This window comes from Giraffa tippelskirchi, chromosome 3, assembly GCF_054371585.1.
Source record: "Giraffa tippelskirchi isolate mGirTip1 chromosome 3, T2T-mGirTip1v1.2.pri, whole genome shotgun sequence".
Lineage (NCBI taxonomy): Eukaryota > Metazoa > Chordata > Mammalia > Artiodactyla > Giraffidae > Giraffa > Giraffa tippelskirchi.
This window is the reverse complement of record NC_137277.1, coordinates 183579911-183598355: the sequence shown is the minus strand read 5'-3', so window position 1 is coordinate 183598355 and position 18445 is coordinate 183579911. Positions and strand designations below refer to the sequence as shown.

The 18445-nt window shown below is 49.2% G+C and overlaps 1 protein-coding gene across 11 annotated transcripts; it reads right to left on the bottom strand.

Annotated features, from left to right (window-relative positions):
- Positions 1-2904: 2904 nt before the first annotated feature.
- Positions 2905-17534, bottom strand: TRIM63 (tripartite motif containing 63). 11 transcript variants are annotated; one of them, XM_081586598.1, is made up of 9 exons: positions 17232-17534; positions 15954-16126; positions 12743-12911; positions 11606-11701; positions 10219-10452; positions 9085-9107; positions 8629-8753; positions 4338-4406; positions 2905-3492 (listed from the first exon to the last, which is right to left on the bottom strand). In XM_081586598.1, the coding sequence occupies exons 1-9, from the start codon at positions 17247-17249 to the stop codon at positions 3482-3484; spliced, it is 918 nt and encodes a 305-aa protein (XP_081442724.1). In that variant the 5' UTR covers positions 17250-17534; the 3' UTR covers positions 2905-3481. The 11 variants fall into 11 exon arrangements, 8 of the variants coding, with proteins under 8 accessions (XP_081442724.1, XP_081442718.1, XP_081442720.1 ...); XM_081586592.1 differs by having other exon boundaries at positions 15954-16129; positions 17236-17534; XM_081586594.1 differs by having other exon boundaries at positions 17236-17534.
- Between the last annotated feature and the right edge of the window lie 911 nt (positions 17535-18445).

Below are 18445 nucleotides of genomic sequence, written 5' to 3'. Positions count from 1 at the left end.
ACCTGGGGAACTCTAGAGGTAGAATGTGGACTGGTTGTAACACTGATTTTTGTGATTTCAAGGAGATGGAATCTTCTCTCCTGGCCTCAAATTCCTTCAGGCTTCTATAAGAGGATATTTTAGAACTATGAAGAAAAAGTGTGGGACTGTCAAAAAAGGATAGTAGCTACATCCAAGCAGGAGGCAGACACATGAAGAGTCCCTAGGGGTTGGTAATGTTTTTTTTTTCTTTTATTCTATCTTTTTTCTTTAACTGAAGTGCAATTGATTTACAGTGTTTCAGACATATAGCGAAGTGATTCAGTTAAACATATAATACTCATTTTCCCTGGTCTGCTAAGTAGCAGCACCAGATTTCAGTATATAATAGTTTATATAACTCTGAAATTAGTTCTGTGCACTTGTGTATGGTTTTTGTTGTTGTTGTTGTTAAGTATTTTATTTATTTATTTGGCAGCACCAGGTCTTAACTATGGAACATGGGATCTTCAGTAGAGTGTGGGATATAGTTCCCTGACCAGGGATTGAACTGTGGTCCCCTGCATTGGGAACGCAGAGTCTTAGCCACTGGACCACCAAGGAATCCCTTTTGTATGTAATATGTTACACTTTTTTTTTTAAACTCCTGCTTCAGAACTTGAGAAAGGACTGGAAATGGAAGCAAAATTTGATTCCCTGAAATTCACAGTTAGGGATCAAGTTAGCCTTGGAAAAAGTCCCAGAAGTGAAAATGGGCAGAGGTGTGAGGGTTTAATGCATTTTCATAAGGTTGAATTACACAGAAGGGCTAGTTCTAGAGGATGTCACATGAATGAGTAAGTTGGGAAATGCTGGGGTTCGATGTTTAATCCACCAAAAAACATTCAGATCAGTTCAGTTCAGTCGCTCAGTCGTGTCCAACTCTTTATGACAACCCCATGGACTGCAGCACACCAGGCCTCCCTGTCTATCACCAACTCCCAGAGTTTACTCAAACCCATGTCCATCGAGTCGGTGATGCCATCCATCTCATTTTCTGTCGTCTCCTTCTCCTCCCGCCCTCAATCTTTCCCAGCATCAGGGTCCTTTCAAATGAGTCAGTTCTTTGCATCAGGTGGCCAAAGTGTTGGAGTTTCAGCTTCAACATCAGTCCTTCCAATGAATATTCAAGACTGATTTCCCTTAGGATAGAACATCCTAAAACATTAAGAGCTTTAAAGATCGGGTGGTATTACAAACACCATGAACTTTATGGCAGGACTGCACAGAGCCCTTAAGTTGCTACTGAGTTCTGAATGTCAAAAAGGGTGGGATGGACTCTGCAGTGTTCCTCAAATTCCTGAATCTTAAGGGTCTCAGACCCAGTTGATGCACCTGCCTCAGACTGACTCAGCCTCACCTCTCTCCCAGCCCCTTTATCCTGGAGAGCCTGATGTTGCTTCAGCCACTGTCATCATCTCATGCCCTAGCATAGGTGGCTGGCTTGGCCTTCTCTGGAGTAAATCTGGGCTCAAGCAGAGCCTCCGTGGTCACCACCATGGTGGGGGCAGCAGCAGCTCTAGCCCTCTAACCATAAGCCCTGACAGATTTTGTTTTATTTGCTTTTTTGTAAAGCGAGTGCCCGACTTAAGCTCTGATTGCCATCCATTTTAAAAGAGGCAACCACTTTAAGGGGCCTATGTCTAGCAAACACCTTGGGCGCCTCTCCCCGCTGAGATTCGTCTGTTTTCGCAATCTTAGTTGATTTGGCTAACTGACAATTTGGGTCACTTGCTTTTCTTTTTCTCTTCCTACACTTTAAAACCCCCCACTTATGCTTTAAATTCATCAATAATGAGCCTTCGAAACTCTAGGCCCCCACCCTCGACCCCAAAAGAAGCAGAAGACAGGCCCATGCTTTATCCCTCCCTCTCTCCACCTGTGAACTCACTACGTGGTATGCTGTGTAATGTCCAGATCTTGTAAGTCATAAACCTTTATTTTTTAAACTTTCCTGTTGCTTAGTACTTAAAGGCATCTTGAAATTAACTAGAATTACGAGGGCCGGTCTAACCACATTAGTCATTAATAAGCTGAGACCAGCACAAAACCTACGCCCAACCCCACAAGACCTGGAGGCTCCTCTCACCACCTGCAGAGTCAGCTGACAGCACTTGAGCGTCCCCCACAGCTGCCCAAAGGGTCAAGTGACACAAGGGATGCGCGGCATTGACGCTCTGGGAGGCAAACTCCAATCCTAAGAGATGGGAGGTGAAAGAAGCCAGTAGACAAGTCTCCCCCTTCTTCCTACTGATGAACTGTTCAAGGTACATTGTTCTTTCTGCCCTGCTAGAAGCATCTCCCATGCTTGAGCAAGCAGTTCTTGGTGAAGCTATGGCCAGCTCGGTAATTTGCTTTCCTCCCTGGTGGTGGCTCAGCTGGTAAAGAATCTGCCTGCAATGTGGGAGACCTGGGTTCAGTCCCTGGGTTGGGAAGATCCCCTGGAGAAGGGAAAGGCTACCCACTCCAGTATTCTGGCCTGGAGAATTCCATGGACTGTATAGCCCACGGGGTCACAAAGAGTCAGACAAGACTGAGGGACTTTCACTTCACTTCACTTTCCTGCCTGTCTTCCACTTCCTTTCATTCTGGCTGTCCTGGGAATGTAGCTGAACTAGTCACTGTTTGCCTCAGGCTGTGTTTTCTAGCGAACCAGAGAACAAGGCATTGAATGAAACCTTTTCTGAAGGGTCCTATCAGGGCCAGTTTTCCAAGGAGCTCTCACTGGGAAATGCAAGGTTGAAGGACAACTTGTTCGGTGGGATAGAAACCTGGGGTTTTGCCATTACTGTCTATTTCCTGCCTTACATTTCCTAGCAGGCTTTCTGTCCGTCTACCCTGAACTCTCCTCCCTGGAAAAAAACAGGCTGAATGAAACCCCAGCTCTTTTGGTAATAATTGGAAGAAAGCGCTGTGCGTTTATTAAAACAACATATAACACAGACTCGGTCACCGTCCTTTATGTGGGGTATAGACACTGAAATACAGTACATTATCCTTTCCGGGACCTGTGAGTGCTATAAAGTCCTCCCACCAAGGAGAGGAAGTGGGCAGCTGTATCAACCTGGCTTCCTTCCCTCCTTTATAACAATTGCCAGTCACACAATGACCAGGCATTATCATACAAAAGTTCCTTTACAAAAAGCACCAAATTGGCATACATATACAAGTATACAAAAATCACATTTAAAAAATGTACAAAATATTCCATTTTGCACCAACGTAGAAAAGAATCCAGTGTGGTTGTTTCAAGCACGTTTCCAATTCCGGTTCACAACGCTGGACACAGCGGTGGGGTCCTACTCCTAGTTCCTGCTCTCTGAGCAGAGAGGAGACACACCTCCCCGTTGCCCGGCCAGAGGCACTGACCCCTCCCACCCTGGGCCGGTCACTAAGGCAGCTGGGCCCATCCCCACCCTCCCCAGTCCCTCTGCACCTAGAGGGTCTCTCCCTCAGCATCTCCTTACTGGTGCCCTGAAAGAAAAAGACAAAGAAAAACAAGGTGAGATGGGAACTCAGGAGGATCCAGGGCTCACCAAGCTGCAGGGAAAAAATTATCAAACCCAAATTCCTGCCTGACCTCTTCTTTTTAAAATCAAAAGAGAGTTTAGCTGCCTGAATGCTATGGATTGCAGATCCAATGCAAAAAAACTATAGACGGCTGAAAAATGAAAGTGTTAGTTGCTCAGTTATGTCCAACTCTTTTGTGACCTCATGGACTATATAGCCCACCAGGCTCTGCTGTCCATGGGATTATCCAGGCAAGAATACTGGAGTGGGTTGCCATTTCCTTCTCCAGAGGATCTTCCCGACCCAGGGATCGAACCCATGTCTCCTGCATTACAGGCAGATTCTTTACCACTGAGCCACCAGGGAAACCCCAGCATTGTTCACTCTTTCCAAATTTTCACAAAGTGAAAATCCAAATTCTTTATTGAAATCTTCTTTAAAAAAACAAAAGCTCCTTAAAAAAAAAAACTACTAATTTAAAAAATGCTGACAACTAATTTTTAAAAATTTGAATATTGAGCCAAGCCTGAGCGCTCTCTATGACTTCTGTTATACTGTGTCACTTGCCATTTAGGAAGGTCATTTAGAGGTAAAGTGAGAACTCTTTATTATGAATAGTGTGGGGAGTTCTCTAAGAGAAAAGGGAACAGGATTTTACCTTAAAATCTCTTTTTAATTTTACCTTAAAAACTCTTAAAAAGGGTTTAAAACCCCTACTGGGGACCGGAAACAGCATCCCAGTGTCACTCAGTAGGGATCTCAAGTTGTCACTGAATGAATGAATAAGTGGAGGTAGATGAGTATCTCACCTTCTTCCTTCCCCTCTGTGGACTCTTCCTCTTCATGATCTTCTTCAATGAACTCCTCCTCTTCCTCATCTGTGTGTGACAAATAACAATCGCCTTAGGTTGGGGCTGGTGTCTCAGAGGAGAAGTTCAAGGGAGATCCAGGCTGGAGGCACCCAGTTTAGTTCAGTCGCTCAGTCGTATCTGACTCTTTGCCACCCCATACACTGCACGCCACGCCTCCCTGTCCATCACCAGCTCCTGGAGTTTGCCCAAGCTCATGTCCATCTAGTCTGTGATGCCATCCAACCATCTCCTCCTCTGTCATCCCCTTCTTCTCCCGCCTTCAGTCTTTCCCAGCATCAGGGTCTTTTCCAATGAGTCAGTTCTTTGCATCAGGTGGACAAAGTATTGGAGTTTCAGCTTCAGCATCAGTCCTTCCAATGAATATTCAGGACTGATGTCCTTTAGGATTGACTGGTTGGATCTCCTTGCAGTCCAAGGGCCTCTCAAGAGTCTTCTTCAACACCACAGTTCAAAAGCATCAATTCTTCGGCAGCGCTCAGCTTTCTTTGTAGTCCAACTCTCACATCCATACATGACTATTGGAAAAACCATAGCCTTGACTAGATGGACCTTTGTCAGCAAAACAATGTCTCTGCTTTTTAATATGCTGTCTAGGTTGGTCATAGCTTTTCTTCCAAGGGGCAAGCATCTTTTAATTTCATGGCTGCAGTCACTATCTGCAGTGATTTTGGAGCCCAAAAAATAGTCTCTCACTGTCCAGTCAGGATCAAAGGGCCATGTGGTGACCTCAGGGGCCCAGGAGGTGATGGGCTTGGTCCTCCTTCCCCGCCCTCCTCCCTCCTCCGACACCCTCCAAGGCAGGGAGGCTCAAGACCTCCTTTGTTCCAGTAGCAGCAGCATCTCTTCCCTGATCTGCCTGTGACCAGAGGGGACCCTGGGAATGCATACCCAGACTGTGTATCTCTGCACACAGAGCATCATTAGCTGGAAAAATACAGGAAAATGCCTTGGTTATCAGGAATCAGAGCCCTTATCCTAAAGGAGTTTGCTCAGTCTTTGAAATCTGCTTGCCTCACACTCCTTGTCCAGTTTTCCCGCATTCCTTAGCCTACAGGGGCATGGATACAAGGTGGAGCCCTTCAGGGGCCATCTACTCCTTAGGTGTCTGAAACTGAGCCCCAGATGGTGACTATGGTGCAAGCTGTGTGCTCACTTTCCCATCCTGTGGTCTCGCCTTCAAGCTCTACTAACAGGGAACAGGCCCCTTCCCCACGCCCTCTCAAGCTGCTTCTCCTTTTGGTGCCCTGAAGGGGTCAGTACAGACTCAGAGTATTTGTCAAGAGTATCTGGAGAGAGGCTTGAAAGAGTTAATTCCTCCAAACTGAGAGTTGACTCATTGATGCTGGGAAAGATTGAGGGCAGGAGGAGAAGGGGACGACAGAGGATGAGAAGGTTAGATGTCATCACCAACTCAATGGACATGGGTTTGGGTGGACTCCGGGAGTTGGTGATGGACAGGGAGGCCTGGCGTGCTGCGGTTCATGGGGTCGCAAAGAGTCAGTCGGACATGACTGAGCAACTGAACTGAACTGAACTGAAACCATTATTATAATTAACTACTTATAGCAGCATTTGCTGAGAACTTACTATGTGCTAAGTGCTAACTTGTGCTAAGGACTGTACACGCATTGCCTCATACAATCCCCAGATGGCCCTTGGTGGAACCTGCACTTACTGCCCATGTGGCCTCTGCAAGTCACTCACCTTTCCTTGGTTTTATTTTTTTAACTTTTTATATTATATTGGAGTATAGCCGATTAACAACGCTGTGATAGTTTCAGGTGGACACCAAAAGGACTCAGCCGTACGTGGTCATGGATCCATTCTCCCACCTTTCCTTGGTTTCATTGCCTTGACTACAAAACGGAGATGACAAAAGAACTACCTCTTAAAGTTGTTGTATTAAACAACAGAATTCATGTTCAGGGCTCGGTGGCCAGGACACAGAAAGTTCTCAATGAATGGTAGCCATGGGTACTCTCCCCATTTACCCGTGAGGACACGGAGAGGCTCCGGGAGATTACTGAAGGCAATGCAGGTATTCACAGTGTCAGACAGCTCACAGAGTGTGATCCACTCTTGAATATCTTAGTTTAAGGAGGGTGACTCCAGGGGATCTTCCCAACCCAGGGATTGAACCGGCATCTCTTACATCTCCTGTGTTAGCAGCCAAGTTCTTTACCACTAACACCACCTGGGAAGCCCAGATGATCTACAGCCATGGATTTTCCCAAGTCCATTGACACCTCCCTGGTGACTGGCAACTACCCTGGTGGCTCAGAGAGTAGAGAATCTGTCTGCAATGCCAGAGACCCGGGTTCGATCCCTGGGTCGGGCAGACCCCCTGGAGAAGGAAATGGCAACCCACTCCAGTATTCTTGCCTGGATAATCCCATGGACAGCAAAGCCTGGTGGGCTACAGTTCACGGGGTCACAAATAGTCGGACATGACTGAGCGACTAACCCTTTTCATTGACACCTCAGCTTTGGGCTGTATGTCGTCCTTATCCAAGAATAGAGTATATTTGGGCTTCTGAGAATAGATTTAATACTCCAGATTCTGAAAGCTTGCAGGTGAGCAGACACAGGAGGTGCCAAGAAGCTTTTCTTTCTCTTGCAGGCCCATTCACAGCTCTTCCCTGCCCCTACATGACCCCTACCCCTCTTTCTTACTCTTAGCAGACCACTGGAGCATCACCTCTCAAACAAAGGCAACATTCAACAGAACTGGATCTGCCTTCCCTCTCTTTGTTGCTAACTAGCTACCTTTCAACTGTGAAACCTTGAGCGAACTATCAACATCTTTGTTCTCCATTTGGTTCCTCAGGCTTTCTTATTATTTTTCCTTTACTATTGTTATAGCTATATTATTATCACAATTATTATAGGTACTCTGTGGGAAAGTAATCACAAACAGAAGCAAGGACAGAATATAGATAAATTAAGGTGCCTGAGTATCCAAGTTTATAGCAGTAGGAAGCTGAAGCTAAGACTAGATTTAGGCAATAACTAGTATACGGCTAGTACCTTACAGAGGCCTCTCAATCAATGTCTTATTTGTTGCACAGCATCTTTCGGTGGTCATTATCAGTAGGCCCGTTTGCAACCTAAGTTTAAAGTGAGGAAATGAAGCTCAGAGAGGTGGAGGGAACCAGCAAAATGCCACGCAAGATAAGAAGTGGCAGAACTGGGTGGTTCAGTGGTTAAGAATCCACCTGCCAACGCATGGAACACGGGTTTCATTCCTGGTCTGAAAAAAGTCCACCTGCAGGAGGATAACTAAGCCTCTGCACCTCAACTACTGAAGCCAGCATGCCCTAAGCCTGTGCTCCAAAACAAGAAAAATCCGTGCACTATAACTAGAGAAAGCCCGCACCCAGCAATGAAGACCCAGTGCCGCCAAAAATAAATTAAAAAAAAAAATGGAAGTAGCAGAACCAGATTTGACCTTAGGTCTCTCTGAGTCTATGAAGTTAAAAGACGCTTGTTCCTTGGAAGAAAAGCTATGACAAACCTAGGCAGCATATTAAAAAGCAGAGACATTACTTTACCAACAAAGGTCTGTCTAGTCAAGGCTATGGTTTTTCTAGTCGTCATGTATGGATGTGAGAGTTGGACCATAAAGAATGCTGAGTGCCTAAAAATTGATGCTTTTGAGCTGTGGTGTTGGAGAAGACTCTTGAGAGTCCCTTGGACAGGAAGGAGATCAAACCAATCGATCCTAAAGGAAATCCACCCTGAATATTCATTGGAAGGACTGATGCTGAAACTGAAACTCCAATACTTTGGCCACCTGATGTGAAGAACTGACTCATTGGTAAAGACCCTGATGCTGGGAAAGACTGAAGGCAGGAGGAGAAGGGACCGACAGAAGATGAGATGGTTGGATGGTATCACCGACTTGATTGACATGAGTTTGAGCAAGCTCCGGGATTTGGTGATGGTCAGGGAAGCCTGGCGTGCTGCAGTCCACGGGGTTGCAAAGAGTCGGACATGACTGAGTGACTGAACTGAACTGAACTGAACTGCCTGATTCCAAGTTGCCTTGCTGTTTCTATCACCCCAAGTTCCTCCCTATAGCAGACCCATACATAATTTATTGCGTTGGGCTCATCCAGAAGTTGACTGTACAGGTTGGATGGATATCTGGGTATGTTTGGCTGTGTATTCGCCTCCACATGGGGCTCAGTGGGAGGGAGGCTGACTTCCAGGGGAAATAACCCCTTACCTGTCCCAAAGTCGATCGTTCTCAGGGCGTCAGCTATGTGCTCTAAGTCCAAAGTAAAGTAGTCCATGTTTTCAAAGCCCTGCTCTATCTTCCCCAACTGGCAACCCTTGGAAGCTTCCACAATGCTGTGGGGCAGAGAGAAAATGGGGGAGGGGCACAGTGAGATCTCTGGTCCCAGAGAAGGAAGGAGGCATTTTAGCTCCAACTTACACCAGGGCGCATGCTTGTGTCCACACCCAGGCCTTGCACTCAGAGGCTTCCCTGGAGGGTGGAGTATTTTCCCTCGGGTCACAAGCAGAATAGATGTCTGAGACAGCAGGGATGCAAAGGCTAGGAAAGCTGGCCCGGGGGAAGACCCTCCCAGCAGAACTAATGCAAAGGAGGAGGCCTTCTGAACATCTTAGAGGCCCCGAGGGGAGCTGGAGCCTTGGCTCATAGCCCTGGGGAGACACTGACCTTCTGATGAGCTGCTTGGCACTCTGTGGGGGGAGAGAAAGAGCAAAGGGTTAGAACTGCAGAAAGGGGAGCCCCAGGAAATCAGCAAAACCCGTGACCAGGTGCTGCGGATGGGCACTTGGTGCCATCCCCTTGCCCAGGTTTGACCTGTTCATCGGCTTCAGCCAAACAGAACTTGGATTTTCCCTCTGTCCATGGTCTGTACAGGCCTTGGTCATTATCCTAGGACCCTCTGGTTGTGGAAGGAAGCTTGGATTCTAGGAGTATTCATCTAAGCACTCTTAAACACAGAAATCCTCAAGATGAGAATCATGTTCTAATCACCTTTTTATACTCAATGTCTAGCACGAAGCCTGGCCCACAGTATGTGCTTAGGAAATTTTTATTGAACTTAACTCTTCCTTTACAAAATCTCACAGCTGATCGCTTCATGTTTCCCCCGACAAGCCCTTCTAGGGTAGGGCTGTCTCTTTCATCTGTCTCTCCATCTCAGTGACTGGCCTACAGCAGGTGCTCAGTTAATAGTCTCCACATGAGCACTGTATTTTGCAGCTTGCAAAGCCATTTCACAAGCATCCTTTTATTTGATCTTCATAAAATCAGTTGAGAGGAAGGGAGGGAGGAATTGTTACATGCTCACTATGCAGATAGGGGCTTGCTAGGTAGCTCAGCTGGTAAATAATCTGCCTGCAATGCAGGAGACCCCGGTTCAATTCCTGGGTCAGGAAGTTCCCCTGGAGAAAGGATAGGCTACCCATTCCAATATTCTTGGGCTTCCCTGGTTGCTCAGATGGTAAAGAATCCACCTGCGAAGCAGGAGGCCTGGGTTCAATCTCTGGGTTGTGAAAATTCCCTGGAGGAGGGCATGGCAATCCACTCCAGTATGCTTGCCTGGAGAATCCCCATGGACAGAAGAACCTGGCGGGCTACAGTCCACAGAGTCACAAAGAGTTGGACACGACTGAGCAACTAAGCACAGCACAGCACATACAGATGAGGAGATTGAGTCTTTAAATATGAATGAGCTTGAAATACCTTCCCCAAAGGCATAGTCTTTGGTGATCAGTGATGGAGCCCAACTTGCCCCTTGGAGCTGCTGAGTTGAAGTGCCCACCCCCTCCCAGGACTGCTCACCAAGAGGAAGATGGCGCCACCGGGCTCGTCCAGAGACTGGAAGGCTGTCTCCACCAGCTTGGTGGACTTGTCCAGTTGCTCCCGGTACTGCTGGATGAGGGCCTCGAGAAAGCCGAGCTTCTCCTCCTGCTCCTGCGTGATCCGCTGCAGCAGCTCGCTCTTCTTCTCGTCCAGGATGGTGTACAGCACATCAAACTTCTGGCTCAGTTCTTCTTTCACCTGATGACTGTTCTCCTGGGGACAGAGATCTCCGAGTCACGTCCCGCAGGTCCTCCTTCCTATCCCCCACCCTTCCTTCCTGGGATGGGTGTGCTAAGAATGAAGAGTCTAGAGCTGGGAGAGATTTACTGCACCCCCATTTGGCAGAACACGAAACAAAGCCTTAGCCATAAGAAAGCATTTGCTAGGGTTTGCCAGCAATGTTTAGAGGCTGGCGTCATAGAGAAAGCTACACCTTTCCTCAAAAGTGGAGACTCTGGGGTCAGGCGGGATGACATATGTGGGCCTCCTGTGTGCCCTCCAGTCACACTCTTTCTCCACTTTAGGACCAAGACCAGATTTGGGAAATTCTGCATCATTTGGTCCTCAGAGACATGGAGAAGCAGCTCCCCCACTAGAGGTCTCCACATTGAGGCTCCCTGCTGTCCACCACTGACGCTACATTTTAGTTTCCTTACCTGTAAACTGAGTATAATAGTAGCATCTCATTAGACTGAGGGCCCCTCATGGATAATAACAACATCCTTCTTCCTTCTCTGAACCTGTACTCACACAACTCTATCCATCAGAAATACACTGATCACTCCCACCACCCCCCATGTCATTCCCAGGTCCCCACCTCAAGGGGAGATGCAAAATCATGCATGCTTTTGCAGAAATAGAAAAGTGTGCTCTGCATCTATAGTCTTGCTCCTCAGAGTGTGGTCCATGGACAAGCAACTTAGGCAAATCCTGGGAGCTTGTAGAAAAGCACAATCTCATGCCTCCTTCTAGACCTACTGAATCAGAACTTGAATTCTAACAAGATCTCAGAGTGATTTAAAGTTTCCCATTAAAGTCTGAGAAGCTTTAGTCTACAGCACACTGGAGAACAATGCTCTAAGAATTACTGGTGCTGAATAAATGCCGAGAATGACTGGAGGGGGGACATTGACTGAAGTCAGGGACCTGGTCTGTCTTCCTCGCCACCCCATCCTCAGCATCTTTGGCCGAGCCTGGTACCCAGCTGTCCTCAAGAAGCTTTAGTGAGCGAATGGTTAAATGGATTAGTCATTTCCTCCCCAACCATCCCTGTGTGAACACTCCAGGCTCCACAGGGAAGCCACCCCAGAGACCAGATTGCCCTAGGAGGCTTCGAACCCCAGGGCCCAGCTGTGCTTCCCCTCACCTTGGTCACTCGACAGGAGTCCTCCAGCTGAGTGATGATGGTCTGCACACGGTCATTCCCTGCCACCAGCATGGAGATACAGTTACTCAGCTCAGTCTAGATGGGAGGGAGGGTGGGGGAACAGGAGAAGAGAGACAAAAATAGTCTCAGGGCCTACCCTCGTGGGAGTGGCAGCAACACAGCACCCTCACTCCCTTCTCTGCTAGAAAGAGCCTCTTTCTGGGGTGCAGCTCAGGTTCAGAGCAGAGAACACCAGAGAGACACTGCATCCCTCATATCACAGTGGAGGCGCAGAGAGGGGAAGTGAGCTGCCCCAAATACACAGCAGTGTGCTGGCCAAGGAGGGGTTGGTTCTAGGAATGAAGGGATCCAGAAAAAAAAAAAAACATGTTGGAGAATTCTAGAAGAGAAAGATCAAGAGAAGAGAGGAAGGAGGGGAGGAAAGAATACAGAAAGGGGTTGTTGTTGTTGCTTAGTCAATAAGTCGTGTCCGACTCTTTTGCGACCCTATGGACTATAACTCACCAGGCTCCTCTGTCCATGGGATTTCCCAGGCAAGAATACTGGAGTGGGTTGCCATTCCCTTCTCCAGGGATCTTCCCGGCCCAGGGATTGAATCTGTGTCTCCTGCATTAGTATGTGAATTCTTTACCATTGAGTCACCTGGGAAGCCCTTTAGGATGGGAAGCCACAGCTTATTGCATGTACTGGGTGGTGGGGCTCTCACGGGCCCAGAGACCCAGGGAGAAGGCTACCTCTTGCTGCAGGGGGGTCTGGGGAGGGGTGACCAGCACAGGAAGAGGCAGCAGGGGCCCAAACCACACTGGGTTATAGAAGTCATGGCCTGAGAGGACCCGGGTGACCTGGCCCTGGCATCTGGTCTCTTCCTTGGGGCCGCACCCAGGTGCCCTCATGTGGCTCTAAGTATGACTCATGAGCTCAGCCATCTCCCCAGGGAAGTTAAGGGCGGTTCTCCCTGCAGCCCGGGACGGGTTCTCCCTGCAGCCCGGGACGTCGCTCCAGGGGGACTATCCCTGATAGGCCAGCTCAGCAGATCTACAGGGATCAAGTCTGCATCCTGAATCATCTGTCCAGCGGGCTCGGCGGGCTGGGGGTGGGAGTCACTCAGGCCAGTACCTTCTGTCCCTGGAAGACATTCTGCAGTGGGGCCACCTCGCAGGCCTTGTGGGCTCCGAACACCTTGCACATGGAGCACGTGGGCACCTCGCATGTGAGGCAGTAGATGTTGATTTTCTCGTCTTCGTGCTCCTTGCACATGGGGTGGCTGCCCTTCTGCAGCGGCCGACTGAAGTGGAGAAGAGCCATCAGTCATGAGGTGGGGTCTCAAGTCCCTGTCTCCCCCTTCGGCCCCAGGAGCCCCCCACCCCACCCCATATCTACGACCCAAGCTCTCAGAGGTCGGCTGTCCTGAATCCTTTTCTTTTCATTCTCTGAGGACCCAGAACCAAGGAAGCCAATGACACCAAGACTAGGATTCAAACTCCAGTGATGGAGTCGGCCCAGGCCTGGCCAGTGCTGGACCTGGAAAAAGTTGCAGGATCCCAGAGTCATTTTGAGACATTCTGGAAAAGAGGAAACTGGGTCCCAGAAAGGTGAATGGACTTGCCCAAGGTCGCCCAGCAAGTCAGGGCAGGGGAGGCTAAGGTTCATTTGTTCTAATTATAGTCCCCAGGCTCTTGGTTACAGCAGGCTGGCGTTCCAACAAAGCAATTTATACTCATGGCCTCATTGAATTCTATATTTAATCCACCAGACTGTAATCTCTGTCGAAGCAGGGAAACTTGCCTGTTGTCTTCAGCCCTAAATCTGCAGTGTACAGTGCCTGACACGGAGAAAGTGGTGATTAAATACAGGTGGAAAGAATACATCAGCAAGCACGTCATGAATGTGCACCGAGGCTCTGAGAAGGAGGTGGTATGTGTGCCCCAAGTCACTCAACTAAAGCAGAGGCAGCCCAGGGCCATCCAGTGGCCCAGCATGAGCCTTTATTTCCAATCTGAGGGTCTTTCCAGGGTCCAGAGTTGCTTCTTTCTCTTTCTTCCCAAACACACACTCTTGCGATGACTTTCTCCCTTTGTCTCTCTCCTCTTAGGGCCTCTGGCATTTATCTATGTTTCCCTCAGGGTCATTTCCTCCCTGAGATTCAATCTTTTGAGTCTAGGTTTTACCACCCCGGCTAACTCTACACTCATCTAGAGTCAACAGCAGGTCTACACCAGCTCTGATTTCCCAGCCGCTAACACAGCGGTGCGTGTGTGCTCAGTCTCTTAGTCATGCCTGGCTCTTTGCGATCCCATGGACTGTAGCCCACCAGGCTCCGCTGTCCGTGGATTTCTCCAGTCAAGAATACCGGAGTGGGATGCCATTTCCTTCTCCAGGGGATCTTTCCAACCCAGGGACTGAACCCATGTCTCCTGTGTCTCCTGCATTGACAAGCGGATTCTTTACCTCTGAGCCATGGTAGGCAGGTCATAAATGGTAACTATCCCCCATCATGTCAGTGCCTCACCTCCAACAACCCTGCATGACTGATCACACCCAGGGCATTACTGGCCCCTCAAGATCTTAAATAAGCTCCTTTTCAGACTTGTCTCTTTGCATTTTTTAGCCCAGGGTCCCCCTTGCTGGCAGGGCTCTCCCTTTGCCACCTGTCTCTGCCCCCTGGGAAGGGAGCTCTGGGGTGACAGTAGGTGCAGAGGTGAGGCAAGATCTTGCGGTCTGGTGCCTGTGTCCCCCGTCATCCCAGATGCCCATCCTCCCAACCCCAGGCACCAGCATCAGGGTTCAAGTCCACGCTGTTCTGCAGCTTACTCATGATGACCTTGGACAAGTGATTTTGCCTCTCTGGGCCCTGGTTTCACCCCCGAGCTACTGGGATCATGGCAGGAGTTCTCTGTGATGATTATGCAGTGCCTGGCATGGAGCAGACCCTCAATAACTATCGTCATCATTCAGTTCTGGGAAAAGGCCTGGAAGGGTTCAAACACAACTTCCTCTTCCTAGGTTGACTCTGGGTGGGCTATTATTTTGGTGCAATATTGATTTTATTATGATCATTATTATGATCATGATCAACAACATAGTTGCATTTTTGTAGTGTTGAACTCCGGCAACATGAGAGGCAGTAGCAGTTAAGAATGTTCACCATGGAGTCAGTCAAACAGGCTCCCTCTCAGCTTCACCACTTCCTAGCTGAGTGGGCTCGGACAAACCTCTGAGTCTCCATTTTCTCATCAGAAAATGAGGGTAAAAATGGCTTATAGAATTACAGTGAGAATTAAAATGGGGATAATGCATGGAAAATACTTCGTGCAGCACTGCACACAGGGGATGCTCAATAAATACTTGCCATCTTTAACACTTCCCATCAACATCCTATTTGATAGTCACAATAACAAATCTTACTGTCCGTTTCTGGAGACAGAGGAAATAGAGGCCCAGAGACTCACCCAAGATCCTACAATGCATGAGTAACAGAGAGTAGCAGACACAGTTCTCTGGTTAGAGCTTTCTCAAACAAGGACTAGTCTGTTGACTTTTTGGGGCACAGGACACTGCCTGCAAGCATGTATTTGGTGAAGGTTTGGGACCACAAGGGCCATGAGGTCAGCAGCCTCTTGTCAGGACATGCTGATTAGTAAAGATCTCCTTGGTAGCTGTATCTCTCCCCAGTTTGAGGCCCAACACAGCACAACCTCCACCAGGCCCAAATTCTGCCCTAGAACGAGTGGCTCTTTCACAACCAGGGAGACTTGGAGCTAGATGGGCTGGGCTGGGTCCCAGCAAGTCTCCTTCTCAGCTGCGAAACTCTGGGTAAGTGATTTTACCTCTTTGAGCCTCAGCTTCCTCCTCCACGAAACAGGGATGATGAAAGCCATGCTAATCCATAGAATTGCTATGAAGCAGCAGCAGGAAGCATTCCTGGTGTTTGGCACTGTTGTTATCGTTATAGAGAAACTGGCTATTTTCTCACTGGGCTCTGTCTCTGCTCATCAGGGCCGCTTAACTGGCTCCAGTGCCTCCCTCTCCCTCCGTCTCCCTCCCACATCTCATCTGTTCCCTGATTTTGGTCTCAGTATCTTCCAGGAGGACAGCCTAATGTCTGGGTCCCCTGCCATTCACTGGATAACGCCGAGAGCCGGGGCTGGGGGATAAGATGAGCCTCCGTTCACGCCTAGGGGAGACAGCTCTCTGGACTGGTTGGCATAGCTCTTCCAGCTAGGGGACTGGATCCAGAGCAGGTGAAGCGCTGGATGGGGCCCCGAGCGCTGGACTCCGAGGATGGGCCGAGGCAGGGGGATGGCCTCCCCGTGAAGGGAGCACTGACCTGGAGCACTCCTGTTTGTAGATGTCAATGATGTTCTCCACCAGCAGATTCCGCTGCAGGCCGTACACTCCGTGGCGGTCCATGATCACCTCGTGGCGGCAGGAGGGGCATCGGAAACGGCCTCCAGACATGGCCGCGGAGCCAACCCGGCCGGTCCAGTAGGGATTGGCAGCCTGCTGACGACAGGGGTGGAGGTGAGGCCTGGGCTCCCTCCTCAGCTTCTTCCCTTTCTGACCTCCGACTGCCCTCCCCCTTGATCACTACCACCATTCTTATCAAACCACACAACTTAAAGCTTCCCCTCAGCTCAGATGGTGAAGAGTCTGCCTGCAGTGCAGGAGACTCCAGGTTCGATCCTTGGGTGGGGAAGATCCCCTGGAGAAGGAAATGGCAACCCACTTCAGTATTCTTGCCTGGAAAATCCCATGGATGGAGGAGCCTGGCAGGCTACAGTCTATGGGGTCACAAAGACACAACTGAGTGACTTCACTTTTTTCCTAATATGAGAGAGCCCCCTACTTACACAGGGAGCACCCAAGAAGCAGCTAAGGAATCAAGAGGTTTGGAGGTCAACAGACCAAGGGTCAAGTCACAGTAATTCTTAGAATGACTTTGGGTGAGCAACTTTTTCTCATCAAACCTCAGTTTGTCCATTCATGAAACGGGCATATAATTAGAGCCAGCTTCTAGGGCTGCTACTTTAAAGAAAAAATAGAGAACATTCTGTAAAGTGCTTCCGGGGAACTTTGAGGCCTGTCTCCCAGCCAGGATGGACACCCACTCCCATCCTTTGCTTAAGGAGATGAAGCCCTTCCTGCACCCCATTATAGGAAACAGTTTCAAGGGGAAGAGGCCTCTACTGTCCAGCACCTCTCAGCCACCCTCCTCCTAAAGATCTGGGCCCCCTGCCACCGCGGAGCTGGCTCCAGCCCCTGGGGTCTGGTTTCTCTCTCCTTTCTGCCTGCCTCTCCCACTTATCACTTGAGGCATTTGACTCCTGATTGGAGAGTCAACTGCGGTGCTCAGGACAGGGGTGGGGTAGCCACAGGCAGGGTGGGGAGGGGACAAGTGCGTCATGGAGAAGGAATGGGTCAGCCAGAGCTGCCTCCCCAGCCCCGTCGACCCCTTCCAGAGACTTCTGCAGGGGTTCACTTCAGAGGGGGGAAAAAAACAAGCCCAGTTTGGAAGGGTTCCGGACTAAGAGAGTTTTCTTTTAGCTTTCATCACAGGAAGACTGAGTAGCTGCCCAGGGCCCCGGTTCTATGCCAGGCCCAGCACTGACCTGGAAGATGTCATTGGCACACTTCCGGCAGAGGTTGTGCTGGCAGGGCAAGATGACCACCGGCTTGGTAAACATCTCCAGGCAGATGGGGCAGATCAGCTGCTTCTCCAGGTTCTCCATGGGGCTTCCATCCTGGATCAGGCTCGACTTATAATCCATGTTGTCCTGGGGACAGACGCGGGGACCCACCTGGCTGCCTTCTTCACCTGCTTTGCTCTAAGCAGACCTGGGGGTCTTGTCTTTGTCACAGAATACCCGCCTGGAGCCTCTTTGCCTTCCTCTCCTGGCGCCCAAATTCTGCCTTGGTCTGAGGCCCCTCTGATATTTATAGCTGGACCCTGGTCACATGAGCCCCAGGAGGAGACCAGCTGAGCATTCCGATGCCAAGTGGCTGGTGAAGCTTGAGTTTCCTCCAGGCCTGAAAGACCAACCCTCTCAGATCACATGTAAGGATGAGCAGTCGCTGTTCCCTTGGGACAGGGGTCGTAAACAAGAACAGCTTGTTCGTGGGCAGGCTTGGGGCAGGACTGGTACCCAGAGTTTCCCCCAAAAATTAGTCTCCTCCTATAGCAGGCTGGTAAGGAGTGAGGGGGCCACTGGGATTTGTGGGGTTAACAGCCAGTGCCCTCTCACTGACCTAAATAAGTTCATCCCTTCCTCTGGAGTCCTGGGCAGCTCCCCAGATAAGGCCTACCCCCGAGCATAGCATGTTGCTAAAGACCCTGAGATGTTCCAACCAGGGCTAGCCCAACCCTCCATCCCTTGGCCACTAATTCCATTTTTTTCTTTCTGGATCCTATGTAGGATCTTAGTTCCTCAACAAGGGATCGAACCCACACCCCTTGCAGTGGAAGCGTAGAGTCTTAACCACTGGACCACCAGGAAAGTCCCTAATTCCATTTTAATACAAGGGTTCCTTCACTTGATACAGAATCTGTTTCCTCATTTTATAGATTTTGACACTGAAGTTTAGGAAGGAAAGGACCTTATTCAAAGTGATTTGGGAAGTAAGTGGCAAAGTCACAAATCTTATTCATTCATCAGACACTGAGCAACTAAACAACAGTGACAATCTATACATCAGGCAACAAAGTGAGAGATAAATGAGTAATCCTTTTCCCTGCCCTGGGAAACTCACAGGCTAGGAAGAGAGACAGACACAAATAACTGTCATGTAGTGCCCTGAAGCACTATGTACCCACTTAGATAT

Coding starts and splice junctions, on each gene's coding strand:
- TRIM63 (XM_081586591.1), bottom strand. CDS start 17,394: ATGGATTATAAGTCGAGCCTGATCCAGGATGGAAGCCCCATGGAGAAC. Junction 16,127..17,235: donor GTGCCAATGACATCTTCCAG/GTCAGTGCTGGG, acceptor TGTCGTCAGCAG/GCTGCCAATCCCTACTGGAC. Junction 9,108..10,218: donor GTGGCGCCATCTTCCTCTTG/GTGAGCAGTCCT, acceptor CTCCCCCCACAG/AGTGCCAAGCAGCTCATCAG.